General features: G+C 45.1%; 1 protein-coding gene and 1 long non-coding RNA gene across 2 annotated transcripts in view; one reads left to right on the top strand and one right to left on the bottom strand.

The window, feature by feature from the left end:
* Positions 1 to 3,529, top strand: part of CLIC6 (chloride intracellular channel 6) — a 48,479-nt gene extending 44,950 nt beyond the window's left edge. The window contains exon 6 of the mRNA XM_003949160.6: positions 1,608 to 3,529. Within this exon, the coding sequence (XP_003949209.2) occupies positions 1,608 to 1,769 (162 nt within the window). The 3' untranslated portion in view covers positions 1,770 to 3,529. The remainder of the gene's footprint in view (positions 1 to 1,607) is intronic.
* Positions 3,530 to 9,114: 5,585 nt separating this feature from the next.
* LOC134809262 (uncharacterized) lies at positions 9,115 to 22,521 on the bottom strand. The gene is made up of 6 exons (XR_010154569.1): positions 22,449 to 22,521; positions 20,024 to 20,094; positions 19,299 to 19,379; positions 18,247 to 18,417; positions 9,355 to 9,505; positions 9,115 to 9,262 (listed from the first exon to the last, which is right to left on the bottom strand). It is a non-coding gene; the product is annotated as an uncharacterized LOC134809262 (long non-coding RNA).
* Positions 22,522 to 23,532: the final 1,011 nt, after the last annotated feature.

Consider the following 23,532-nt stretch of genomic DNA (forward strand, 5'->3'; position numbering starts at 1 on the left):
GATAAATCAAGAAATAGAGAATTCCTATATATTTAAAGTTATGTAGGAAACCACTGGAGAATTAACATGACCATAAACTTTTTAAATGACCAGAAAGAGGGACACACACATGCATACAGAAGAAAGAAAACCAAGTTCAGTGTCACGTTCATAGGCATGGCCTTAAACAATGTACTCAGGAATGTTAAAATAAAAAGATGGGCAAAGAAAAACCAGGTACATACAAACAAAAGTAAAACGGACTTCTTAACATGAGCATCAAGAAGTTGGCATTCAAGGAAGAGGTGTCAAACAATTTAGGAGGCTCTCTGAAAATTATATGGTCCTTCTTTGCTGTCACATTGCATCAATGACTGCTGGCCTCCAAAGTCTGCACAGTAAGCCCCAAAGATCTTCTCATTAACCCCATGCCTGCATCATGCAGACATCCTGGGAACCAGTGGGACAGGAGGCAGCAAAGCCCAACTGGCCTTTGTGGCTCTGTGTCTCCACTTCAGGTTGAATTGTGCCCTCCTCCCAATTCCTGTGTTGAGATCCTAACCCCCAGTAGCTCAGAATGTGACCTTATTTAAAAATAGGATCTTTGCAGATGTAATTAGTTAAAATAAAGTCATCTTGGAGTGAGATGGACCTAATCCAGGATGGCCAGTATCGTTGCAAACTGGGGAAATTTGGAAAGAGAGACACAGGGAGAAGGCTCTGTGAAGATGCAGTTATGCTTGCACAGCCAAGGCACTGCCAGAAGTGGAGAGAGAGCCTTCCCTAATGCCTTCAGAGGATGCATGACCCTGCTGATACCCTGATCTTGGACTTCTGGCCCCCAGAACTAGGAATCGGTAAACTTCTGTTGTTCTAAGCCTCCTAGCATGTGTTACTTTATTATGGCAACCCTAGCAAACTGGTACAGTCCCCAGTGTTCTGCACATCTTTGTGACTAATTCCCCAACTGTACCCCTCTTGCTAGAGGAAGTATCTCACACCGCTGTGTTTCTCTTGGTGCTGTCTCTCGACTGCTTTTTCCTTACACCCACCATCCCCATGAGGGTAGGGATTTGCATCTGCTTTGTTCATGAATCTCTCCTCCGCACAGGCGGGCCCCACGATCAGACGATGCTCTTAGTGGCAGCATGATGGCATTCAGGAGGATTAACATGCACAGATGTTTGAGACTGGAGAAGTGAGGTTCAGCAAGTAGGAAGAAGAGAGGGCACCATTTAAACAGCAGATCCACCATGCGTCTTTATTCACATAGCACCAAATAACACAGTAGCACAACATATGGAAAGAAAGTAACAGGCAACACAAAGAGAAATCCACCAGAGTCCAGAGCATACTCGTGCCAGCGGATTCCAAGACCCGTCTGTGACAAACTGGTGGGCGGAACTATGCGCAGTCACTGTAGTGAGTACAGGACCTTTATAGCCCTCCCCACACCCAAGATGGCCCTATGCAAGTCAAGATGCCGTGGTGGGTAGCCTGGATGACTGTGGGATGACATGGGAAGCTGGGAAAGAATGTATTGCATGCCTCAGAAGAATGGACTGTCTGACTTGGGAGCCTACCTTAGCAAGTTTTCCCTTTACTGATCATTTTCTCTTCATTTTCAGATTGTGGCCAAGAAGTACAGAGATTTTGAATTTCCTTCTGAAATGACTGGCATCTGGAGATACTTGAATAATGCTTACGCTAGAGATGAGTTCACAAATACGTGTCCAGCTGATCAAGAGATTGAACACGCATATTCAGATGTTGCAAAAAGAATGAAATGAAGCTGGGCTGTTTTCTGTCTTATTTCTCAGTTGAGTGAGCGAGGATACGAAAACAGTGTGTTTGAAAACAAATTAGGTTTGGGTTCAATTCCTTCAATTTTTAAAAAACTGGTCTCTGAGAGTTTTTTAAATCATTGAGAGCCTGTTTTTCTTCTCTAAAACATTAGTTTAATTTTCTTCAAAATGAAAATACTGCTTTGTAATTACAAAATGAGACACACCTATCTTGATATTTTAAAGCAATATCAGAGGGTGTAAAGAAGGACATTTTAACAATCGCCTTCAATTTTACTCCACTTAATTACCGAAAACTTACTGGAGAACATGTTCCAAATCTTCAGTATCTTGTTCTCTCTCTCTCTCTCTCTCTCTCTCTCTCTCTCTCTCTCTCTCTCTCTCTCTCTATCTCACACGCACACACACACACACACACACACAATTTCATTCATATATGGTATTGCATTATTTTATTTTAAAGCACTGGTGAGGGGACCTCTTGGTAATTCCTGGATGATCATACACAGAGGACTTACACCATACAAAAAGATTGGGCACCGCAGTGCCAGAGAAGATGCTTGAGGTTAGATTTTAAGGAGTGGGGAATTGTGAAGCCCACAGATGCGCACGCAATGACCAGCAGGAACCGGAAGCCGTGGATCACCCCCACTCTGCCTCATTTCTGCCTCCAGGATGCCACTGCCTCTGCTTCCAGGAAAGGCAAGGGGGAGGGTGCTTATCTGTGTCTCTGGTTCCAGCTTCCTGTCTTTGCTCCCTCCCCTCTCTTAGACACTGTGCCTTCAGCAGGACTCTTAATATCTGCTGCAACTTGGAGAACCTCCCTGCCCTGAAATGTGAACCAAGCACACTTTGGTTCCTTCTCCGGGCGGCTCTCTCTGAGACCCAAGGCTGCAGTCCCTCAGTGCTGGTGGTATCGTGTGGGGCTAGCAATACTTCTCTGCCCTTCATTGTCTCATCTAGACATCAAGCAGGGAAAATCCAGGGAGATTAAATTCATGGTGACAAGTCCTGGGCAGTTCTGGTAAACGGTCCAGTTAGGGAGGGAGTAGAAACTATTGACTCAAAAGAGTTTCTGGCTGATCTGTGGCTTTGCCTCCACCATCCCTAACCAACCTCTCATCACAGCTTTGTGTGTGGGCTGAGTGCTGGCCTTAACCCCAGGCGTGGAAGAGAAAATGTGAGGTTGTTTAGATACTCATCAGGACCTCACAGGAGCTGAGACTTATCAGCCAGAATGTGTTCTTCGGACAGTCGTACACATCTTACAGAAAACCCTCCTTGTAGAGTTGGTTGTGGTATGTGTTTGATGCTATTAAGCTCATTTTTAATGTGTACACCTGCTCTAGGGGCGATTCGTTTGAAAGAGAGTAAGATGCATTAACAGAAACTATCCTGGGATTAGGTGAGAAATGTCTAGCAAAAGAAACAAAGTCTTTCATAGAGTGGCCTCTTTCTGTCTTCGATTATGACTGCTGCAGTTTCACCCCAGCAGTCAGCTGTCTTTGTCAACCATACGTTTTTGGAGATTGGGTCTAGCACATGTCACTCTTGTCCACGTTGTTTCACATCTGGTTAGGGGGCAGATTTTAAAATGTAGTTTTGTAATGTTACATTTAAGCATGATAAATGATTAGACTACCAGATGTTACTAGTGCTAACTTTGTATTCTTAGACATTAAAATGATTGACATAAAACTCTTTGTGCCTTGAAAATGAAACAAATTATAAAAATGTTTAAATGGAACCAATTTCTTTTGGGTTTTATTTTTTATTGTTTTATTTTTTATTTTTTATTTTTTTTTGCATTCCCCATTCTCCATTTAGGTTTCAAGAAATAAAATGAATGGTATGGGCTTCTTTTAAAATGGTGAGGACAGGCCCGGCATACCGGCATGGTGGCTCATGTCTGTAATCCCAGCACTTTGGGAGGCTGAGACAGGCAGATCACCTGAGGTCAGGAGTTCAAGACCAGCCTGGCCAACCTGCTGAAACCCCATCTCTACTAAAAATACAAAAATTAGCTAGGCATGGTGGTGGGCACCTGTAGTCCTAGCTACTAGGGAGGCTGAGGTGAGAGGATACCTCGAGCCTGGGAGGTGGAGGTTGCAGTGAGCTGAGATCACACCACTGCACTCTAGCCTGGGCAACAGAGTGAGACCCTGTCTCAAAATGAAATGAAATGAAATGAAAAACAAAATAAAATAAAATAAAATAATGGTGAAAGCAAGTTTGAACCTGAGATTATGGGCATTTGAATTAGAGATAATCCGTACTTCAGTTGTGAATCACAAAGACATTTTAAAGGAACCTTAAAGAGGCCTCCAAAGACACCCATGAACAGTCCTTGTCCAGGTGACTGGCATAGACACCCTGCCGGGTGTTCTACTTTTATGTGGAGTTGTAGGAAAGGAGCTGGTTCTGGGTGGTCTTCCCCAGCCCTGTCCCAACTCTGCCTTCAGCTCCGCCCCCAGCCCACACCTCTTGATTCCCCTAAAAACCTACATGTGTGTAAGGAGGTGAGAAATATTCCAGGGCTGTTCTGCTGGACCAAAATCTTCATTACAGTGTGTTTTAAAACACAAAATGCATTTGTTCTTCAAGACATACCATACAAAATGTAAACATGGATGAATAGTGAACAAATTCTTCTTTTCAGGCTGTGTGGAAGTTTTTCTGGACGGAGAGGATTCCATTCTCAATTCTAGTTGCCCGAGAGGCTTGAAAATTAGTTCATAAAAACCCAAACTTTACCTTTTTTTTAATTTAATTGAGATGGAGTCTCGCTTTGTCGCCCAAGCTGGAGTGCAGTAGCTCGATCTTGGCTCACTGCAACCTCTGCCTCCCAGGTTCAAGCGATTTTCCTGCCTCAGCCTCCCAAATAGCTGGGATTACAGGGCACCACATCAGGCTAATTTTTTTGTTTTTAGTAGAGATGGGGTTTCACCGTGCTGCCAAGGCTGGTCTCAAACTCCTGAGCTCAGGCGATCCACTTGCCTCGCCTCCCAAAGTGCTGGGATTACAGGTGTGAGCCACCACGCCCGGCCTCCAAACTTTCCTTAAGAACACAGAATGTCCTAAAGCAGGCTGGAAGGGAACATGAGAGCATCACAAGGTTCTACTTTGTGGATACTGCAGCATACGGAAATGCAATGACAGAATCCGCCCAGAAGAGGACTTCCAGAGACCAGAGGTCTCAATCATTTCCATTCTATAAGTCTATCTCTAAGAATTGATTATATGTTCAAGCCCTTCACCCCCAAGATAGGCGGACAGACAGACACACACACACACTAGACACACATACGTGTATACACCAATTTGTGACACCATTGTCACACACTCTCACATACTCATAAGCACACTCCCACAGACAGACATTCATGCACACCCTCCACCCCCACCCCGCATGCAGGATGAACTCCTTCCCCTCTCACCCTCCCCCAGTCGTAAGCAGTAACTCACTCTTAGCACAACCCACCCAGCCCTGAAGTTCCCCCTTCCAGTGGTTCATAATTAGGCTTTGGAAAATTTTAGATTAATGGCTTTTTTTTTTTACATTTTAATTTTTTTTGAGACTAGGTCTCACTCTGTCGCCCAGACTGGAGTGCAGTGGCGTGATTTCGGCTCACTGCATCTCTGCACCCCATCCCCAGTACCCCCCACCACAGGCTCAAGCAATCCTCCCACCTCAGACTCCCGAGTAGCTGGGACCACAGACACACACCACCACGCCTAGCTATTTTTTTTTTTTTTTTTTTTTTTTTGCATTTTTAGTAGAGACAGGGTCTCACCATGTTGCCCAGGCTGGTCTCAAACTCCTGAGCTCAAGCAATCCATGCACTGTGGCCTCCCAAAGTGCTGGGTTTACAGGCATGAGCCACCATGTCCAGCAGGCATTAAAAAAATTTTTTTTTACGAGAAAATCTCAACCCTTCTTTTATTTTACAGTTAAGAGAACCAAGATGTCCTTCATTCTAAGCACACATAATTAACAAAGCCCTACGTACATGAAATGGATGCATTGGGGGATGCTATTCACATGACAAAATGACTTCTCTTTCCATATATGGGTGTAAGTCTCAATTATCCTGTGGCCAATTTCCCTTTGCACATTGGTATTTTGGTTTAATAAATTACATGCATTTCAGGCCATGGCCACTTTGTAAGGGATGTGTGTGGCCCCTGGTCACAAAGGGACTGACTACACTGTTCCTCAGGGCCTTTGCAGGTCTGGGGCGTCAGGAAGCCCTTTCTGCTTCTGGGATCTCAGGGACCCAGCAGGAGTGGCACCTGCCATTGCAGCTGGTGGATTGACACGGTCATTGTTCCCATTGCAGAGGGTTCTGGTGGAGTCCTCTATGAGCCTTGCCTTGAAGGAGGCCATTTAGGCAGGCAGAGTCGAAAGCTGCCTGGGGAAGTGGCGGGTCAAGTCATGGTCCAGAGGAAATTGTGTTCAGCAGCATGGAGCTGCATATTTGGGAGGAGGAAGCCATTTACTTAGGTTATAAGGCCTGGGATCGGGCCCCCAATGGGATCTTATCCAAGCTGTATTCATTTTACCCTTTTGTGGGACTGCCTACCCTATTGTTCCATCCTACCCTATTGTTCTGGCTCCCATGGCCCCTGGCTGTGTAAGCTTGTCCTAACAACATTCTGGAAGAGAAACTATTTTTCTTGATGACACCTCCCTCTCCCATCTCTTCCTCGATCCCCTTCTGTAGTGGATTCTGTGATGTACTCATGGGTGAGTGGACAAGGACAGTAGCCATCAGTGGCTGGCCTAGGATTCCCCATGGTTCAGCCGATCTGCTGGGCTCTGTCTCCCTGCAAAGCCCTCTTTCCAGGTGGCTGACACTTGCGAGTCTGAGTTAGGTCTGTTTCTGAAGCTCTGACCTACACATGTAACCAGCACCTGCTAGGACATTCTGAGGCTCTCTAAATCTTTTGAATCTACCCAGGTTCCAGGAGAATTCCAGGGCCCGGGGACAGAACCGTCCTTGCTTAGAATGCTTCTTGGTTTTGTTAAAGGGGATGTATTCAAATAGCATTAAGGTTTTTGTTTTCCTGCTTGCTTTTTCCTTCCTGGCATTAAGATGTAACAAGTTCTGCCGGGTGCAGTGGCTCACACCCATAATACCAACACTTTGGGATGCTGAGGTAGGAGGATTGCTTGAACTCAAGAGCTTGAGGCCAGCTTGGACCACATAGCGAGACCTTGTCTTTACTAAAATTAAAACAAATTAGCCGGGCAGGATGGCGCCTGCCTATAATCCCAGCACTTTGAGAGGCTGAGGTGGGAGGATTGCTTGAACTCAAGAGTTTGAGATCAGCCTGAGCAACGTAGCAAGGCCTTGTCTCTACTAAAACTAAAAAAAAATTAGCCGGGTGGAGTGGTGCCTGCCTGTAGTCCCAGCTATTCAGGAGGCTGAGGCAGGAGGATTGTTGGAGCCTGGGAGATGGAGTCCGCAGTGAGCTGTGTAGATAGACTCTTGCTCTGTTTCCCAGGCTGGAGTGCAATGATGCGATCTCGGCTCACTGCAACCTCTGCCTCCCAAGTTCAAGTGATTCTCCTGCCTCAGCCTCCCAAGTAGCTGGGATTATAGGCACTCACCACCACACTGGCTGATTTTGTATTTTTAGTAGAGACGGGGTTTCTCGTTGTTGGCCTGGCTGATCTGGAACTCCTAACCTGAGGTGATCCCCCACCCCTGCCTCAGCCTCCCAAAGTGCTAGGATTACAGGCATGAGCCATCACACCCGGCCCACCTCTGGCATATCTGAATGAACATTTAACCTCTCAGTCTCACTCTTCTCATCTGGAAAATTGGAACAATATCTCACAATCATGTAGAAGGTGGTATCTTAGAAGTTCTCTATAAAAGCTGCAAAGCAGCTGACTGTATACAATTTAATTTTTCTGGAATTTGTTCTTCTTATGGGGTAACAGCCCTGAAAAACGTAATTTGTCAAAATGGACAGGGTTTGAGTTTACGAGTGTCTAAGACCTTGAACCTTCCTCACAGAGGCAGAAGGCGGTTATGCTCTGAATTCCTGGTTCCCTACAACAAGGCAGCACCCTGTGATATTGGTCATTACTCAGTTGTCCCCCTCGGCTGGTCACTGGGGGCTGTCCAGGGCAGGTTCAGCTGTCTGTCAGGCACAGTGAACTGGACAGCCTCCACAGTGGGCTGACAGCTCTATCTGGGAGCCCTCTAGTCTGGCTTGGAGACACTGTTTTCAGTTGTGTGATATTTACTTGAGGCTCTCAGGAGTGGAAAAGCAGATCAATCAATGTGGGTGGTCTCCCTAATGTCAAAGCCCTCCTCCCACCCAGGCCAGGCTCTCATCCTCACCACTAGGTGGCGCTTCCTCCCATTCCCTGAAGCCAGGTGGGCTTTACCTTGACAGGTACTATTGGGTTGACCCCCATGGACTGATGCCCACACAGCCTTGGGACTTCATCCAAACCTAGCCCAGCCCTCTGGGTGTCAGCCCAGGGTGGCCCACGCATCAAAGGGTGGCCTTTGTATCTGGCCTTTCCGGGCCAGAGAAGCCAAGCGTGAAATGACCCTGCTGGTCTCAGCCCCAGCTTCCAGGACGGCCACACCCAAATGGTCAGGCTGTGTTTTCTGATGTGCTAAGGAGTGTCTGCAGGAGGAGGACCTCCCCTCTGTCCTGTGGCTTTCTGTTTTGCCATGGAAATACCTTCGAGGACAAGAAGGCCCTTGTCACGCCTAACTCGAAGACAACTTGCTCTTGGTACCTCTCACCCATTTTCTTTTTGTGAAAACAGACAGTGTTGGGGGAGTAGCTGGGCACCAACTCATGTACTTCAGAAATTGGAGAGAACTCTCTGACCACTCTGAAACCTTCCCTCTCCAAACCCAGGAGCCCAGTGCTCCCTCTTGGAGTCAAATGAGCCAATGGCTCAGAGATGGGTAAGGAGCTGATGGAAGGGGCAAGGTTCTGGATCCTGAGGTCCGAGACTCCTGCTTCCTTTCCTTGCTAGCCCTGGCTCTTGGGGCCAGCACACCTCCCTGGGCCCACCTGTCCTCATAGCTCCTGCCCCAGAAGGCCCAGGGCAGCCTGTGCAGGTGGTCAGTGGGAGAAGGCAGTCTCCCTGCTGCACCCCATGGCTGTGTCCCCCAAACTTCCTCCATGGCTCCTCGCCTGACCCTGAGGGATGGGGGCACTGCACATGGTGGGGTCAGAGGGTAAGGAAGTGGGGTTCCGCTGCTGGTGGGAGCACAGAGATCACTGCTGGACACTCAAGCGTCCATGGGGATGAGCCCCTATCCTATGGCCAAATTAATTGTTCCCACATTAATTGCCAAGCAATCAATACATCCATTTATTTGATTTCATTGTATAACTGTATTGAAAACAGTCCGGGGTCTGGACACCTGGTCCCTCTGGCTGGCCAGGTCTTGGTCCTTGGACTAACCATCTAGTCTGTGCCTCAGCTGTTTTGCTGGCTGAGAAGAAGAAAAAAGTGATGATTTTACTGTGATATGTTTGTGACTTTTATCACAATGCAGTGCTCAGCTCCTCTGTCACCAAAGCCTACCTCTTTTCTGGCTCTTTTTTGGATCCTGGAAGGCTGACTTAAGCAAATCCTTAGTAAAGGAAAGAAGCCAGCAGCCTCTCCTCAAACCAGTAGGCAGCTTCCATACAGCCTCACAGACAGGTGGCCCAGGAGTGACTTTATCCACATTTTTCTGCTCAGGAAAACAAACCACCAAATCTAAAAAAGAGATTGACCTTGAGGTTTCCAGGAACAGGACTTAAAGGGGTGTGGAGAAGGGGTGGGGAAGGGGTAAGGAAGAGATAGGGAGGGAGGAAGGGAGGAAATGGGAGGAGAGAGACTCCATGGCAACGGCAGAGGAGATTGTGGCACAGGCCACAGGTGTGTAAGCCCCATAGACCTTCTGGGAAGCGGCAATTTGCTTTGTGATGAGATTTGTGAATAGGGGGAGGCCAGTGGCCCCCAGACCTGCCTGGACACTCTTCCCGGACTCCAGCCAGCCCTTTCTTGTCATTTCATGTGTTAAATCATTTAAAATGCATAGAGTAGTATATACTTATCATTTGGATACATTTGCCCCAAAATGTGGACTGAACTAAGATAAAAGAAAAAACACAAGTTATTTTCCTAAGGTTCTTTGCCTCTTCATTTTTATATGTGTCACTGACTGAGCTGCAGAGGCCTGTTTCTGGTCACATGATTCCTTCTCATGATCTTGGGATCTCCCACATTTGGAGCCAAGAAAGAGAGAAAATGAGATAGGAAGGTGCCTGGAGTTCTTGGACAGTGCTGAGCGGTAGGACTTGCTTTGCCTCCATTGGTATCTTTCAATGGCTTGTTTTTGTTGTTGTTGTTGTTGTTTTTCAGCTCATAAATGACTTACTGGTCCCAAAAGACAGTATTGTTCACAAGAAAAACTTTGGGTCTTTTGATGGTAGTTCAGGCGCTGGGCAGACCTTTCTGCTGCATACTTTGGCATATTTTCACCATCTTGGGCAAGGGAAAGAATTTGTTGTTTCGAGTACAGTACTGGAATGCATAAAGATTAAAAAGAAGGCAACAAAAATGCTCTTGCTTTTAAAAGATGTGCAATTCCAATGAGAAAATAGAATAGTGGCCAGAAAGAGACCCAAGAACAAGTATCGTGGAAACCAAATGAATAAGTGGGCGAAGTATACACTTAAGAACTTTTGCAAAGTTGCCGAGGCTGAGGGGCTGCTACCACAAATAAAGTAATGAGAGTGATGATATACATTTGCAGAGCAGTTTACAGTGTGCAAAGCCTACACAAGCACTGTGTTGTTCCAGAGGTCATGAGTGTGTGTCACTCACTGATGAGGAGGTTGTGACGGCAGCCACCTCGCTTGCCTGGTGGTCATGCAGGTCTTGCCTAGTAGTCATGCAGGGGTCTTATTTGCTTCTCCCTCATGAGTAAAGGGTGTGGAGCACCACAAGGACTTTGTTCTGCCAACTTTGGGGGCCTTGCCCCATCTAGAGGGGGCAGAACGTTTCAGTTGGAGAATTGGTGGCTTAAAGGCTTACTGATGGCAGTAGACGGAGGGAAGAGTGATGGCTGAAGGCTCGTCTGCCTGGAATCTTTCATCTGAAAACTAAAAACTTGGGCTAGATTTTTTTTTTGTTTTTTGTCTCTTTTTTTTTTTTTTTTTTTCTGGGATGGAGTCTGGCTCTTTTGCCCAGGCTGGAGTGCAATGGTGCCATCTCGGCTCGCTGCAACCTCCACCTCCCAGGTTCAAGCAATTCTCCTGCCTCAGCCTCCTGAGTAGCTGGGATTACAGGTGTCTGCCACCACGCCCAGCTAATTTTTTTTTTGTATTTTTAGTAGAGACGAGGTTTCACCATGTTGCCCAAGCTGGTCTTAAACTACTGACCTCAGGTGATCTGCCTGCCTCAGCCTCCCAAAGTGCTGGGATTACAGGCGTGAGCCACCGCACCCAGCAATTGGTGAGTTTTCATTCCTGGCTCCATATGAGAATCATCGGTGTGGCTGTAAAAACTACTAATGCCTATGCCACACTTCGGACCAGCTGAATGAGAATCTCTGGGCTTGGACATTGGTGTTGTTAAACTCTCCCTAGGTGATTCTCAGGGGGAGCAGGATTAACAGCCATTGGCTGGATGCTCTGTAAAGTGATTTCTAGCTCTGTCTAATGTCTGGGGGATGGGTTAAAACAGCTCTGTAAAGTGATTTCTAGCTCTGTCTAATGTCTGGTGGGACTGGGCGACGAACAGAAGTGATAGAGAAGGCTGCACCTACCAAGTATTTCTACTCTTGGGGAAGTTGGTTGAGATTAGCTCTGGGCGCACATATAAAACCCAGTGTACTGGATTATACAGAGTCCCCTCAAAATTCGTGTCTACCCAAAGACTCTGAATGTGATCTTATTTGGAAAAAGGGTCTCTGCCAAGGTAACTGGTAAGTTTGGATGAGCTCATGCTAGATTAAGGTGGGCACTAAGCCCTATGTGACTCATGTCCTCAAAAGAAGAGAAGACACACAGACACACACAGAGGAGAAGGCCATGTGAGAACAGAGGAAGAGGCTGGAGTGATGCAGCCACAGCCAAGGAAGGGCGAGGATGGTCACCAACCGGCAGAAGCTGGGAGAGGCAAGGAAAGATTCTTCCTTCCAGCCTTTGAAGGGAGCACTGCCCTGCTGACACCTGGATTTGAGACTCCTGGCCTCCAGAACAGTGAGAGAATAATACGCTTCTGTTGTTTTCATCCACCCAGTCTGTGGTATTTTGTTACTGCAGCCACAGGAAACTAAGCCACCCGGTAAGGTTTGGGTCTCAAGACAGCTGAATCACCTCGTCATTGCTTAGCAATGAAAGATGCTAGAGCTGATAGCACAGCTAACATGAGAGGAAAGCTGGCCTGTCAGGAGAGCTGTGTCCTGTTTCCAGGCACAGCAAGGACAGCTGGGTTCAGACTGAAGCAAGACCTGAAATGGATGCCCTGTTGGAGAGCATTGGTGATTTACCCTACAGGCAACCATTGGCTCATTTTGTGCTACAGGAAAGGTGAGCAGATGGGAAGTAGCTGAAAGACTTGAGTTTTGGTCTTGCCTCTGTCACTTCTGGCTGTGTGGCTCTGGGAAAAGTAGCTAATGTCTCTGGACCTCAGTTCCTCATTTGTTAAGTGCAGGAACTAGATGACATAATCTGCTATGCAGTTTCCAGCTGTTAAGTTCTAAACGCTAAGCCAGAGAGAGACAGGTTTAGCATCAGTAATAACATATGAGAATAGTCCCCCAGGCATAGGAATGCATCATGCTCCTTGCAGCTCATGCCCCAGGTCTGATTCTGAGTTCAGACATTGCTAGCCACTTGCTTTAGGGATTTTTGGTAGACATGTTGCTTTCTGGTACAGCTACTCCCAAATTTAGGACATTAATGTAGTCTGTGTCTAAATTAGCAATGTCTAATCATTCGATTGTCTAACATCAAAGGATTAATCACCTACAAGATCTAATGAGCTTCTTTTCCTAGAACGCATTCTACATGATCAACCAGACCTTTGATGACCCCAACAGCTAGAGATCTTATGAGCCTTTCCCAGGACCCCCACCACCTGCCTCTCATCCATGCAGCAATTCATCAGGCCTGTGTATAAAACAAGCCCTGACTTTGAGGATTCACCTTGAGGGGAAAAGTGGGTCTAGAAAACATGGATATGGAGAAAATGTGGGTACGTTTCCTCTCTGCAGTTCCTAGGATGTCGCATTAGTTTTCTGTCATGTAACCACAAACTTAGTGGCTTAACACAACTTGTATTTATCATCCCACAGCTTCCTTGAGTCAGGAATCTAGGCAAGGAGTAGCTGGGACTTTTGCTTCGGGTGTCACTGGCTAAACTCAAGGTCAGCCCAGGGTTGTGATTCTGATGTGAGTGAGATTCGAAGTCTGCTTCCAAGCTCACTGGTTGCTGATGGAATTCTGCTCTTTGCATTTGTGGGACTGAGGGTCTCAGCTCTGAGAGACCACTCGCTTGCCACACAGCCTTCTCCATAACATGGCAGTTTGCTTCTTCAAGGCCAATGGGAGAATGTCTCTGCTGCCTCAAATCTTTCCGACTTTCTCCGTTTCTGACCTCTAGACCTTCTTTCAAAAGGCTCACATGATTAGGTCAGCCCCTCCCAGGATAGGTAGTCTCCACTCTGATTAACTTAAAGTCAGCCGATGAAATCAGGCTGATAGGGGATAATGTCCCAAAACAAAGTCAACTGATAAGGAACTTCAGTCACATATGCAAAATCCCTTCCCCTTTGCCCTATAATGCAGGCTAATCAGAGGAGTGGTATTCCATCGTATTCATAGGTCCTACCCACCCTCGAGTGTGGGAGAGTTATACAGGGCATGAACACCAAGGCCCAGGAATCTTGGGGTCATCTTCAAATTATCCTGCTAGAGACGAGTCTGGGGATCTGTGATAACCCTTCCAGGGGAAGTCACCCTCATCAATACACAAGCCAGGGTTGAGATCAGCTGGGATAGTAAAACCTCACTTTTTCAGGGGGTCCCAGGCCATACCCTAGCATCAGGTGTCTGCTGCATATCTTCTTGGCAAGTTTCCTTGAGACACTTTTACTTCTAATCCTTAGGCTCAAACACCTGTGGAGCGGGAAGTATGGCATTTCCGCGAAGTCCTCTTGACTTGAGTCCCAGGTCCCTCTGACAAAGCAGGAGTTTGTTGACCTGCTAGTCCTGGCACCAAATGTACCTATTTACTCAGCTTTTGCCAGAGGGTGGGGAGAGAGGGTGGAGAAGAAGGAAGGGCTCTTTTGCAGTTGGTCAATGAAATGCTTTGTTATAATTTTGCTTCATGTTGTGCAGGTGGCCAAGTGTCTTGGGTACAAGGTAGACAGATTTCTCCCCCTTGGTCTTCCCTGCATTCAGTCCCCAGCCAGTGGGTCACATTCAGAATAATAATAGGAATAATAAAGGTCACAGTCCCTGCTGCTGTAAGAAAGATTATCTTTAGAAAGAAACAAATAGTCTGGGAGGAGTTACATGGAGTTTAGAAAAACAAAACAGACACCAACTCGTCCTGATTCTCTGTGAGTTTCATCCCATGTTATTCATCAATGCCTGTTTGGTGGTTTCATGTCTTGATGCATCTTTTATTGTCCATCCTTTGGCCATGGATACTCTTGGATGATGCATCAAACCAAGCATAGTTTTTCAAGTGACAAGAGTTGTGGGGATAATGGACTGGGTTTCTCTTACTTGTGTTGCAAGACACTTCAGAGTCATAAGCCTATGGATTTTTGTTTGTTTGTTTGTTTTTTATTTTTTGAGATGGAGTCTTGCTCTGTCACCCAGCCTGGAGTGCAGTGGCGCAATCTCAGCTCACTCAACCTCTGCTTCCCAGGTTCAAGCGATTCTCCTGCCTCAGCCTCCTGAGTAGCTGGCATTACAAGTGTGCACCATCATGCCCAGTTAATTTTTATATTTTTAGTAGAGATAGGGTTTCACCATGTTGGCCAGACTGGTTTCAAACTCCTGTCCTCAAGTGATCCACCCACCTTGGCCTCCCAAAGTGCTGAGATTACAGGTGTGAGCCACTACGACTGGCCAAGCCTATGGATTTTAAATTACGAGGACATGAAAATCTCTGTCAAAATAAGAACGCTGAGTTGGAGAGTGGAGGTAAAAATGTCACTCTGGGTTTGTGTGGACACAAGAACCAAGAGAGGCCTCCTTGTAAAATGAAACATGTCAGAGCAGACACTACGTGGCCAGAGACCTAGTCCCCAGACCTCAGACTTCTTAGTGCACAATGAGAAATCTGGCCTACACGTTGTCTCCAGAGTTATTTTTTTTAGCAGTAAAATGCTTTGATTCTATATGACACACAATTCTCCACACAGCCTGTGTAGCTATGTCACGACTTTACAACTTTCATAAGAGCCACTTCCAAATAAGTCATGAACATCTCACAGCACGAAGAGATGGCAGGTGACCAGCTCTCAAGTTTGGGTTGGTTTGCTAATTTTCACCAGAAAATCATCTCCTGGGGACAGATATTAAATAATGCAATGCCATTATGTCTTAAAAAATTAAATTAAAATTTAAAAAATACTATTTACCATTCTGGTTCTTGAGTTTTTATGTTCTGGGAACAAAATAACATTTTTATTTTGTTTTGAGAGAGATAAAAACAACCAAGGCGTTCTGACTTTGTTCTCAGTAGCTATCTCATTATTAAAGTTGAATGCAATAAAAGCAGTTTCCTTGGTGAGAAATGAATATATGGTTTCAACCACAATATGTCTTCACAGATAAAATGATTCCTATCTGTATTAATAAGAACATTTTCTGGGCCTCCCTGTGAATGTGATCTTCACAGAATAACATGTTCCCACCTTGTCCTGAGGACCAGATCCAAGAAATGTTCTCCACGAGTATAGGTGAGATTTGACTTGGCTCTGTAAGACATTTCCGGGTAGGAATAATTACTAGACACCGAAATGGCTGAAATGAGGGGGAACGACGTTTCCTCTCAGGAGATCTTGATAAAGGAAATATCTCCTCTCTCGGAGATGTCCTAGGTTGGCCCTGTCCGGCAGCCAGAGAACTGGTTAGATCACCTATCAGAGTGATATCAATGATGTTGACTTTCTGTGAAAGAGCTTCTACTCGGTATTTCTGAGAAGTCTGACAATTCATTTCCATTTTTAAAGAGGAGAAGCTTTTGAAACACAGTGGCACTCACAGGCAAAATTTGAAACGCTACCCTCAGGGACCACCATGTTCGCAATGCCAAGGCAGGGGCCTTTTGCACCTGGAATACTAGGCTTCCCTGTTTTGGTGAAGCCCCTGAGGTGTTTTCCTGATGGGCTTGATAGTGCGATGGTGATTTCCCACCCCAGGAAATCTAATCCTTAAATCCCGAGATCACAAGAGCCTTCTCTGTTTGCTCAATGGAGTCTGGCCAGTCCTGGCTCTCTCCCATGCTGTGTAAAAGTTTGGATCTAGAACTCAGAGTCTGATTATTCGCTAATGCCTGAAGCTCATTTTTGTGGCACCATGTAATATCAGGAGAATGGCAGGTCCCAGCTGCCCACTTTCCCTCTCCCCATCTTCAGGCCTTCAGGATATACCGTTTATACATGTGCATATATGTATGACAATATGAAACATACGGATTTCAGATCCCCTCTTCATAAGGGGAATGAAGGAGGAAGTTGAAGTGGATGAGAATCCAGGAACAGGGTTTAGCATTGGTGAGAGTGGCAAGATGACTCAGTCTTGGATTTCTAATCAAGGGATCTTAGTGAAGAACAGCATATCCTTTGTTGGGCAGAATATAAAAATGCAAAACAGAAGCCAGTAGAGATTTAATAAACAGAGCAATCAGTAGGGCTTGGCAGGGAGATGGGCACACAATGGCTGCTTTAACCTGGTAGAGATGAGCTTTGGTGCGATGGTGAATGTTGGTTTCCATTGACATTGACTTGAGTTGACTCAGGAGTCAATGAAGAACATTTTGGATCAATTTGGATGATTATCCACAAGCAGTAATCCTACAGTGTTCACTGTTTTCCAGAACTCTTAAAACAATAGAAAGGGTTATTCAGGGATAAAGCATTTTTCCTTTTTCAAATGCTTTCAGAGTTTGGCTCACCTTATTTGCGTGAGGCATATAAGTATGGTTAGTGTGGGTATTGAGGCTACCAAACAGTTGTAGATGTTTCTTTAAGACCAATCTTACCAGTCTTATTCCCCATCTTTCTTTCTCCTACCTCCTGAACTGGGACTCAAAATGACTGGGCAAAACATTGCGTGGCCTTGGGCAAATTGTTTGATTTTGCTGAATCTCAACTTACTCACCTGGAAAACAGCTTTTCTACCCAGCTCTTGGAACTGTTATGAGAATGAATGGGAAAGTGCATAAAAATTGGAAATACTAGATACAAGCAAAGATTATGTTTTCTCCTGGTTTGGGGCTAGGTTTTTGTATACAATAAGTGTTTCCATCAGAAGCAATTGACACCAATGCAGAGCCATCAACAGGAGGAGAATTTGCATTTGGACAACTCCTTGAAGGATGAAGAAAGAGGCTTCAGGAGGCAGAGCAGCCTTATGGGCAGAGAGCTGAATGGAAGAATCAAGTCAGTCTGTTGTGGAGGAGGCCTTGAATAGGCCACTTTTTCTCCTCAACGCCAACAAGAATCACACCTGTCTTTTTGAGATTGCAAGAGGAAATGGAAGAAAAATTATCTTGACCTTGTCTAAGCAACAGTGTCGAGGGGTGCTATCTTACTCCAAAATACTTTTAATGTTAACTGCCTAGCTCTGTCCCAGATACCGTTTGTCCCTGAAAAACCTCCTCAGGAAGAGCCCCTCGACCTGGGAGCCTGGAAGGAGGTTCTCTTTGAATCTAGGTTGCTTCTGAAGCCATAGCCAAGCACAAGCCAAGATGTGGATAAGGGGACCCTTATCCACATCTAGTCTGATTGACTTCCTCTAGTTGAAAACACATGGGAAGGGCCTTGAAAGGCATAAGTCATATTTCTGCCTTCTGTGCTTTTAGCTGTTCCCCATTGTATCATCTAGATTGTGAGTCACTGTTAAAAATGACCATAAATCTTTAGAGAAAGCAAGTATTAGGTTGGTGCAAAAGGAATTTCAGTTTTTGCCATGAAAAGAGATGGCAAAACCAGCAATTCCTTTTGCGCCAACCTAATATTACAAAGCAGCTGGGATTACATGAGAGAACACATAGGAATGCAAGGTGTAACACACGTGTTCATTATGTTGATGGTTATCTGGTTAGTCACTAACTTTCTAAATTAATTGAGAAACTTTTTTAAGAACCAGAATAGAGATGGGCGTGACTAAGAGAAAATGTTTAAGACCAAAGAACATCAACCCTCCTTTTAACCCACTAGTTGAGAGCTACACTACTTACCTCCCAAAAATGGCTTTTGTGTCCAGGAGCTCCAGGCCCTGAAGGATGCTGCTTTGCTTAGGAAGAAAGAGTGGCAGACTTCTCATGGGCTGATGTGCCAAGAATGGCTGAGGTTGGGTCTCAGTGGATGGCAGGGCTTGCAGGGAAGGCAGCAGACAAAACCCTGGAAATCTGGCTCAACACAAAAGTTAAGAATGGGTCTTACATGAAATACATTGGGTGTCAGTGTTAAGAATGCCAAGGCCCTAATTTTTACATTATCGTCTCCTAAAGACAACCATGGGGGCTGGCTTGTCATCTCTGTATGTCAATATTCCATATTTGCCCTTTCCTTTTGAGGATATGGAACCAGTCCTGGTAATTCTCCCCACTTGAGTATGTCCGAGGATGGATACCTCTTCATATACTCAGTCATGGGTGAAGATTACATTCTTGAGTGAAACGCATCCTTGGAGATGCCAAAGAGAAAAACAAAGGGACAATTTTTTGATCTATTCTAGAGGCAGGAGAAGGACCCGTTTTCTATATCTGGTCCCAGGATCATCTCTCTTGGGGCATTGGCCATGGAGCCAACACTGGGTTCTGTGGAGCCCGCAACTTTAGCTTCCTAAAAAACTCCTTCAGGACTTGCTGCACAGGGACAGCATCTCAACTTAGATCAGGCTCTGAGTCCATACTAGAATCTGGTCTGGCCTCCTTCAAGGGGATCTCCTGCCCCTGTGAGTTTCCTGAGTCCTGGCCTCAGTTTTCTCCTCTTTTACTGAGCTCTTTCCTGGCCCATCACTTGGGGCTGATCTCTGTGAGTTCAAGATTTGAAAAGTGGTTGTTGTTCTGACTGGTGCCTTTGCTGCCTAAGATTTCACGAAGATGATAGCACTGCAGATGACACAAGGAAGGGTACTTTAGACCTTTTCTGCTCAGATAACTTTGGAGATAAAGGCAACATTAGCAATCATACAAGACAAATTTCAGCTGAAGAAGCCCAGAGAGCTTAAATTACTTGCCCTAGGTCCCTTGGCCACATACGGCAATGCTGGAACTAGTATTCAAACCTTGTGATTCATAGTTGACAACAATCCATGCGTGGTTGGGGTTCTCGAAATGTAGTCCTTGGACCAGCAGCATCATATCATCTGGGAAAGCATTAGAAATGCAAATTATCAAGCCCCATCCAGACCTACTGAGTCAGAAGCTCTGCAATCTCTGTTTTAACCAGCCCTCTAGGGAATTCAAATACTTGCTACAGTTTGAGAAACAGTGTTCTGTGCCGTGCTAAATTAAACCTTTTGTGGGACAGTTCAGTATTTTTCATCATTTGTAGAAGAGTTGAGTGCTTACCAATGATCTCTATCACACTTGATTCTTTTATTCATTTCTACACTTAATCTTGAATGCCCATTCCCATATTAGGCACCATATGGATCAGAAGGACATATTGAACAAAGATCCTTCCTTCAAGGAGCTCATAGGAGTCACAACATAGACCAAGGAGGCTTTGATACTGGGAAGTAAGGCAAAATATGACGGAATTTTGGAATGATGCAGACACCACGGGCGATATGAGTTTGCTAATGCTTTGGGCTATAGAGATGAGGTTGGGAATATCAATAGGAGAAGAGAATTAGCAACCAGGTGGTAGAAATGGGCCTAGTGAGTTGTAGAAAGAATAAGGAGATTGATCAGGTTGGAGGAGAGGCCTTGTGCTCTCTTAGGAGATTTATGAGAAGTTATGAGACTGAATTTCTCCCTAAATTATGAGGACCCCTAAGGTACTTGCCTCAGTGACTGAAGAGAATGGGTGGTTGGCTGTAGATCCACCATTCGGTGATTGATTCTGGAAGCATCTGTCTGGTAGGGAGGGCGAGAAGAACTATTTTCAGATTTTACTCTGGTACAAGCCTCAAGCAATTTGTCATGACTCAGGTGGTTGGGAAACAAGTGTGCTCTCAGGACAGCTTGACATGTCACTCAGCAGCCTCCTGGGGCCAAGCTGTTCTTTTAAAGGAAGAGTTTTGTGTTGACTCTGAACTTGGAAGAATCCAAAAACAGCAAGTGACAACAGAAGGTTGAGTCATGAGTGCATACCGCATCCAGGCCAGGCTTTGCTTCCAAGCACGAAGTAGACCATGGCGTTGGGTTGACGTTTTCACATTGTAACCGTAAATTCTCTGTGACCCATTTCCACTGCCTGTATCATTTTATAGACCTGTATAGCTGCATGGAAATTAAATTGGTATTCATTATAAGGTGCCACCAGATGCCCAAAGGCCTTCTAGATTGTCCAAGAAAAGCATCTATCGAGCATCCAACTCCAGCATATTTTATTATGTTTAAATTTCTGAAACATAAGCACTTGTGATATATGTGACAAATATAGTTATCAGCATTTTTTCTTAATCAGGAAACTTTGTTTTCAACCATGCTGGATAAGAGAGAACTTACTGCAGTTACAACTATGCATTATTTTTGAAATAATCCCAGCTAGCATTGATTTACTATGGTCACAGGCCCTCTATGTCTGCTTCAAATTCATTCTCTGTGTCATGCCCACAATTATCCTCCTACGAAGGAGGCATTATTGTTGTCTCCACCTTACAGGTGAGTAAACTGAATCACAGAGAGGACAAATAATATCTTCGAAGCCATGCAGCAAATAAGCGGTGAAGACTGGATCATACATACACATGTGCACACACACACACCATTCAGAATCATGGTGGAAGATGGAATAGTATGTTGGAGAAAGGTAAGGATTTCAAGCTAATGTCTGGTAATTGACAGGCTGAGCAAGTTGGGGAAGCCACTTTTAAATCCTAGAATATTGGTTGCCTAATCAATAACACAGAAGCCTTTACTCATAGGTTAATTTTGAGGAATGAATGAGATAATATGTTGAAAAGTTTTGTTCTATAAACTAACCTCCCCAACAGCCATATCCAGAAATCGAATTTTTACTGGGAGGTCATGAACATAGGCTCAACCTCGGAATTTTCTGCTCTGACTTCCTTTTCCCAACTCGAATGGGTTGATTATGTTCCTAACCCATTAGTGCTTAGTTGATGATACGTAATCATCTGTCTGCCCAGGTAACCTGGTAACTCAATTAACCAGCAGCTTGACATGGAACTTTGTGGAGTGCCAGGCATGGTGATGCAGACTTGGACCTACTCAGGGCTCTGACAGATGGACACCAGCATCCCTGAAAATAAAGATGTCTTGTCTTTGGGTCTGTGTGTTTGGTTACCTAGTTGCTTCTCTGCTCTGTGGAAGTCACATTTTCCTCTGTCTCTTCAACAGTCCCTGCACCCGGTGGGTCAGTGCCCCGGGGACATACCATGGCTTCACATCCTTGTTTTTTCCAGCATCTGGCATCTCAGGAAGCCACTGACTAATTCCCTTGGCCCCATCCCACCCCTACTGCCGTGCACTCATTGGCTTCTAGCTTTTGATGAATTCAGGGAAATAGGGGTTCCTGTGAGCCCATGTTTTTCAAGAGCTCATAGTTTATGCCTGGAATGCAGATTTGCACTCCAGCTTTCTGAAATGAGCAGAACTTTGGAAATACCCTTTAGTGGATCCTGTCTGAACTCTAAATGTCTCCGAGTTTGCTTTAGAGACAGAAGGGAGAATTCTTGAATTAACAATGAAGCTCCAGTGAAATCCTCCTATGGAATTTGAAATGTAGCCATTATGACAAATAGACTTTTACCTTTTATTGTGGTAAAATATACATGCATAAAATTTACCATTATTGACATTTAGTCCATGCACAATGTTGTGCAACCTTCACCACTGCCTACTTCCACAACATTTTCATCACCCCTAAAGGAAACTGTGTACCCAATAAACAGTCCCTCTCCATTCCTCCCTCCTCCTGGACTCTGGCAACCACTCATCTGCATTTTGTCTTTAGAGATTTGCCTATTCTGGATATTTTCATCTAAGGCAGATCAGTTTGTTCATTGAAAATTTTCAACATGCTAGACATTCACATTGCTTCAAAATCTAAAAGTCTAAAAGGGTTTCCTTTCTTTTACTTCTCCCCCATCGGCCTGGGCTCCCTTCCCACAGATGACTTCTTTGTTTGTGGAGGCATATGTATTCTAGAATATGTGTATCCCAATACAAACAAATATGACACACACTCTTATCTCCCCCTTTTATTACATGAAAGGTAACATCCTATACACAATATTCTGTACCTTGTTTTTCAGCCACCTTACAAAATGTCCTGGAACTTCTGTCCCCATCAGTACACAGAGAGCTTCCTCATTCCTTTTTATAGCCACATAGTAGTTGTTTGAATCTAGCATGCTTTATTTAACTAATCCTTTCTTGATGGACATCTAGGTTTGTTTCCAAGTATTTGCCATCACCAGCAAAGCTGCCATGAATTATCTCACACACATGTCATCTTAAAAGTGTCTCGGCAGCACAAATTCCCAGAAGATGAATGACTGGGTCAGAGGGCATGTGGATTTGTAGTTTTGTTAATGATCACTCTGTTTCTTTCTGCAGGGGTTGTGCCAATTCACATGCTCACTGGCGGTACACAAGAGTCCCGCAGCCTCCACCAAAGAGTGAGTTACCCAACTCTGCATTTTTCTCCCAATCTCAGTGTAATCGAATTTGAATATCTATTCCTATGTTTAAGAAAGAGGATTTAAAGAGTTCTGGTTTTGTCTCCTAAAAGGAAAAAAAAATGCATCTGGAACCTCCATGTTACCTGTTTACATTTAAGGATAAGTGAAAAATGCAGTAATTTCCCATAATGTCCACAAAATCAGTGACTTGCCGAAGTCCACACACCTTTCCCTACCTGGAAAGAAGCTTCTGTGGAAGGCCTCTGTTTCCCAGGATACCTCACTTCCCACCGTCCCAGGGACAGGCTGTGAGATCCCACTCCTCCACACTCCCCACTGTTGACTCCCCACAGTCAGCTCCCCTCTGAGTGCCCAGCCTGGGCTCCAGTAGTTTATTTAAAAGCATGACGAGCCCCCTAATTATGGAGATAAAAGCTGCCTGTGATGCAGAGCAGGGCTTGGGTTGAAAGGTCTCTTTTTTGGCTCTTTCCCATCTCATTAGAGTTGCGGGGGTGGCTGGTCACCCCAAGGTTTAATCCTTGGAGGCAGTGTGACAGCAAATGTGGCAAGAATCACAGCTCATTGATTGTTCCATTAAAAATTTCTACAGGTACCTGTAAAAGTGCCTTTCAAGTTGCTTCAGTCTGAGGAATCTTATTGCTCCTAAATTGAGAGTCAATTAATCCCCTGAAAATGTGTGGCA

Source organism: Pan troglodytes, chromosome 22 (assembly GCF_028858775.2).
Source record: "Pan troglodytes isolate AG18354 chromosome 22, NHGRI_mPanTro3-v2.0_pri, whole genome shotgun sequence".
Taxonomy (NCBI): domain Eukaryota; kingdom Metazoa; phylum Chordata; class Mammalia; order Primates; family Hominidae; genus Pan; species Pan troglodytes.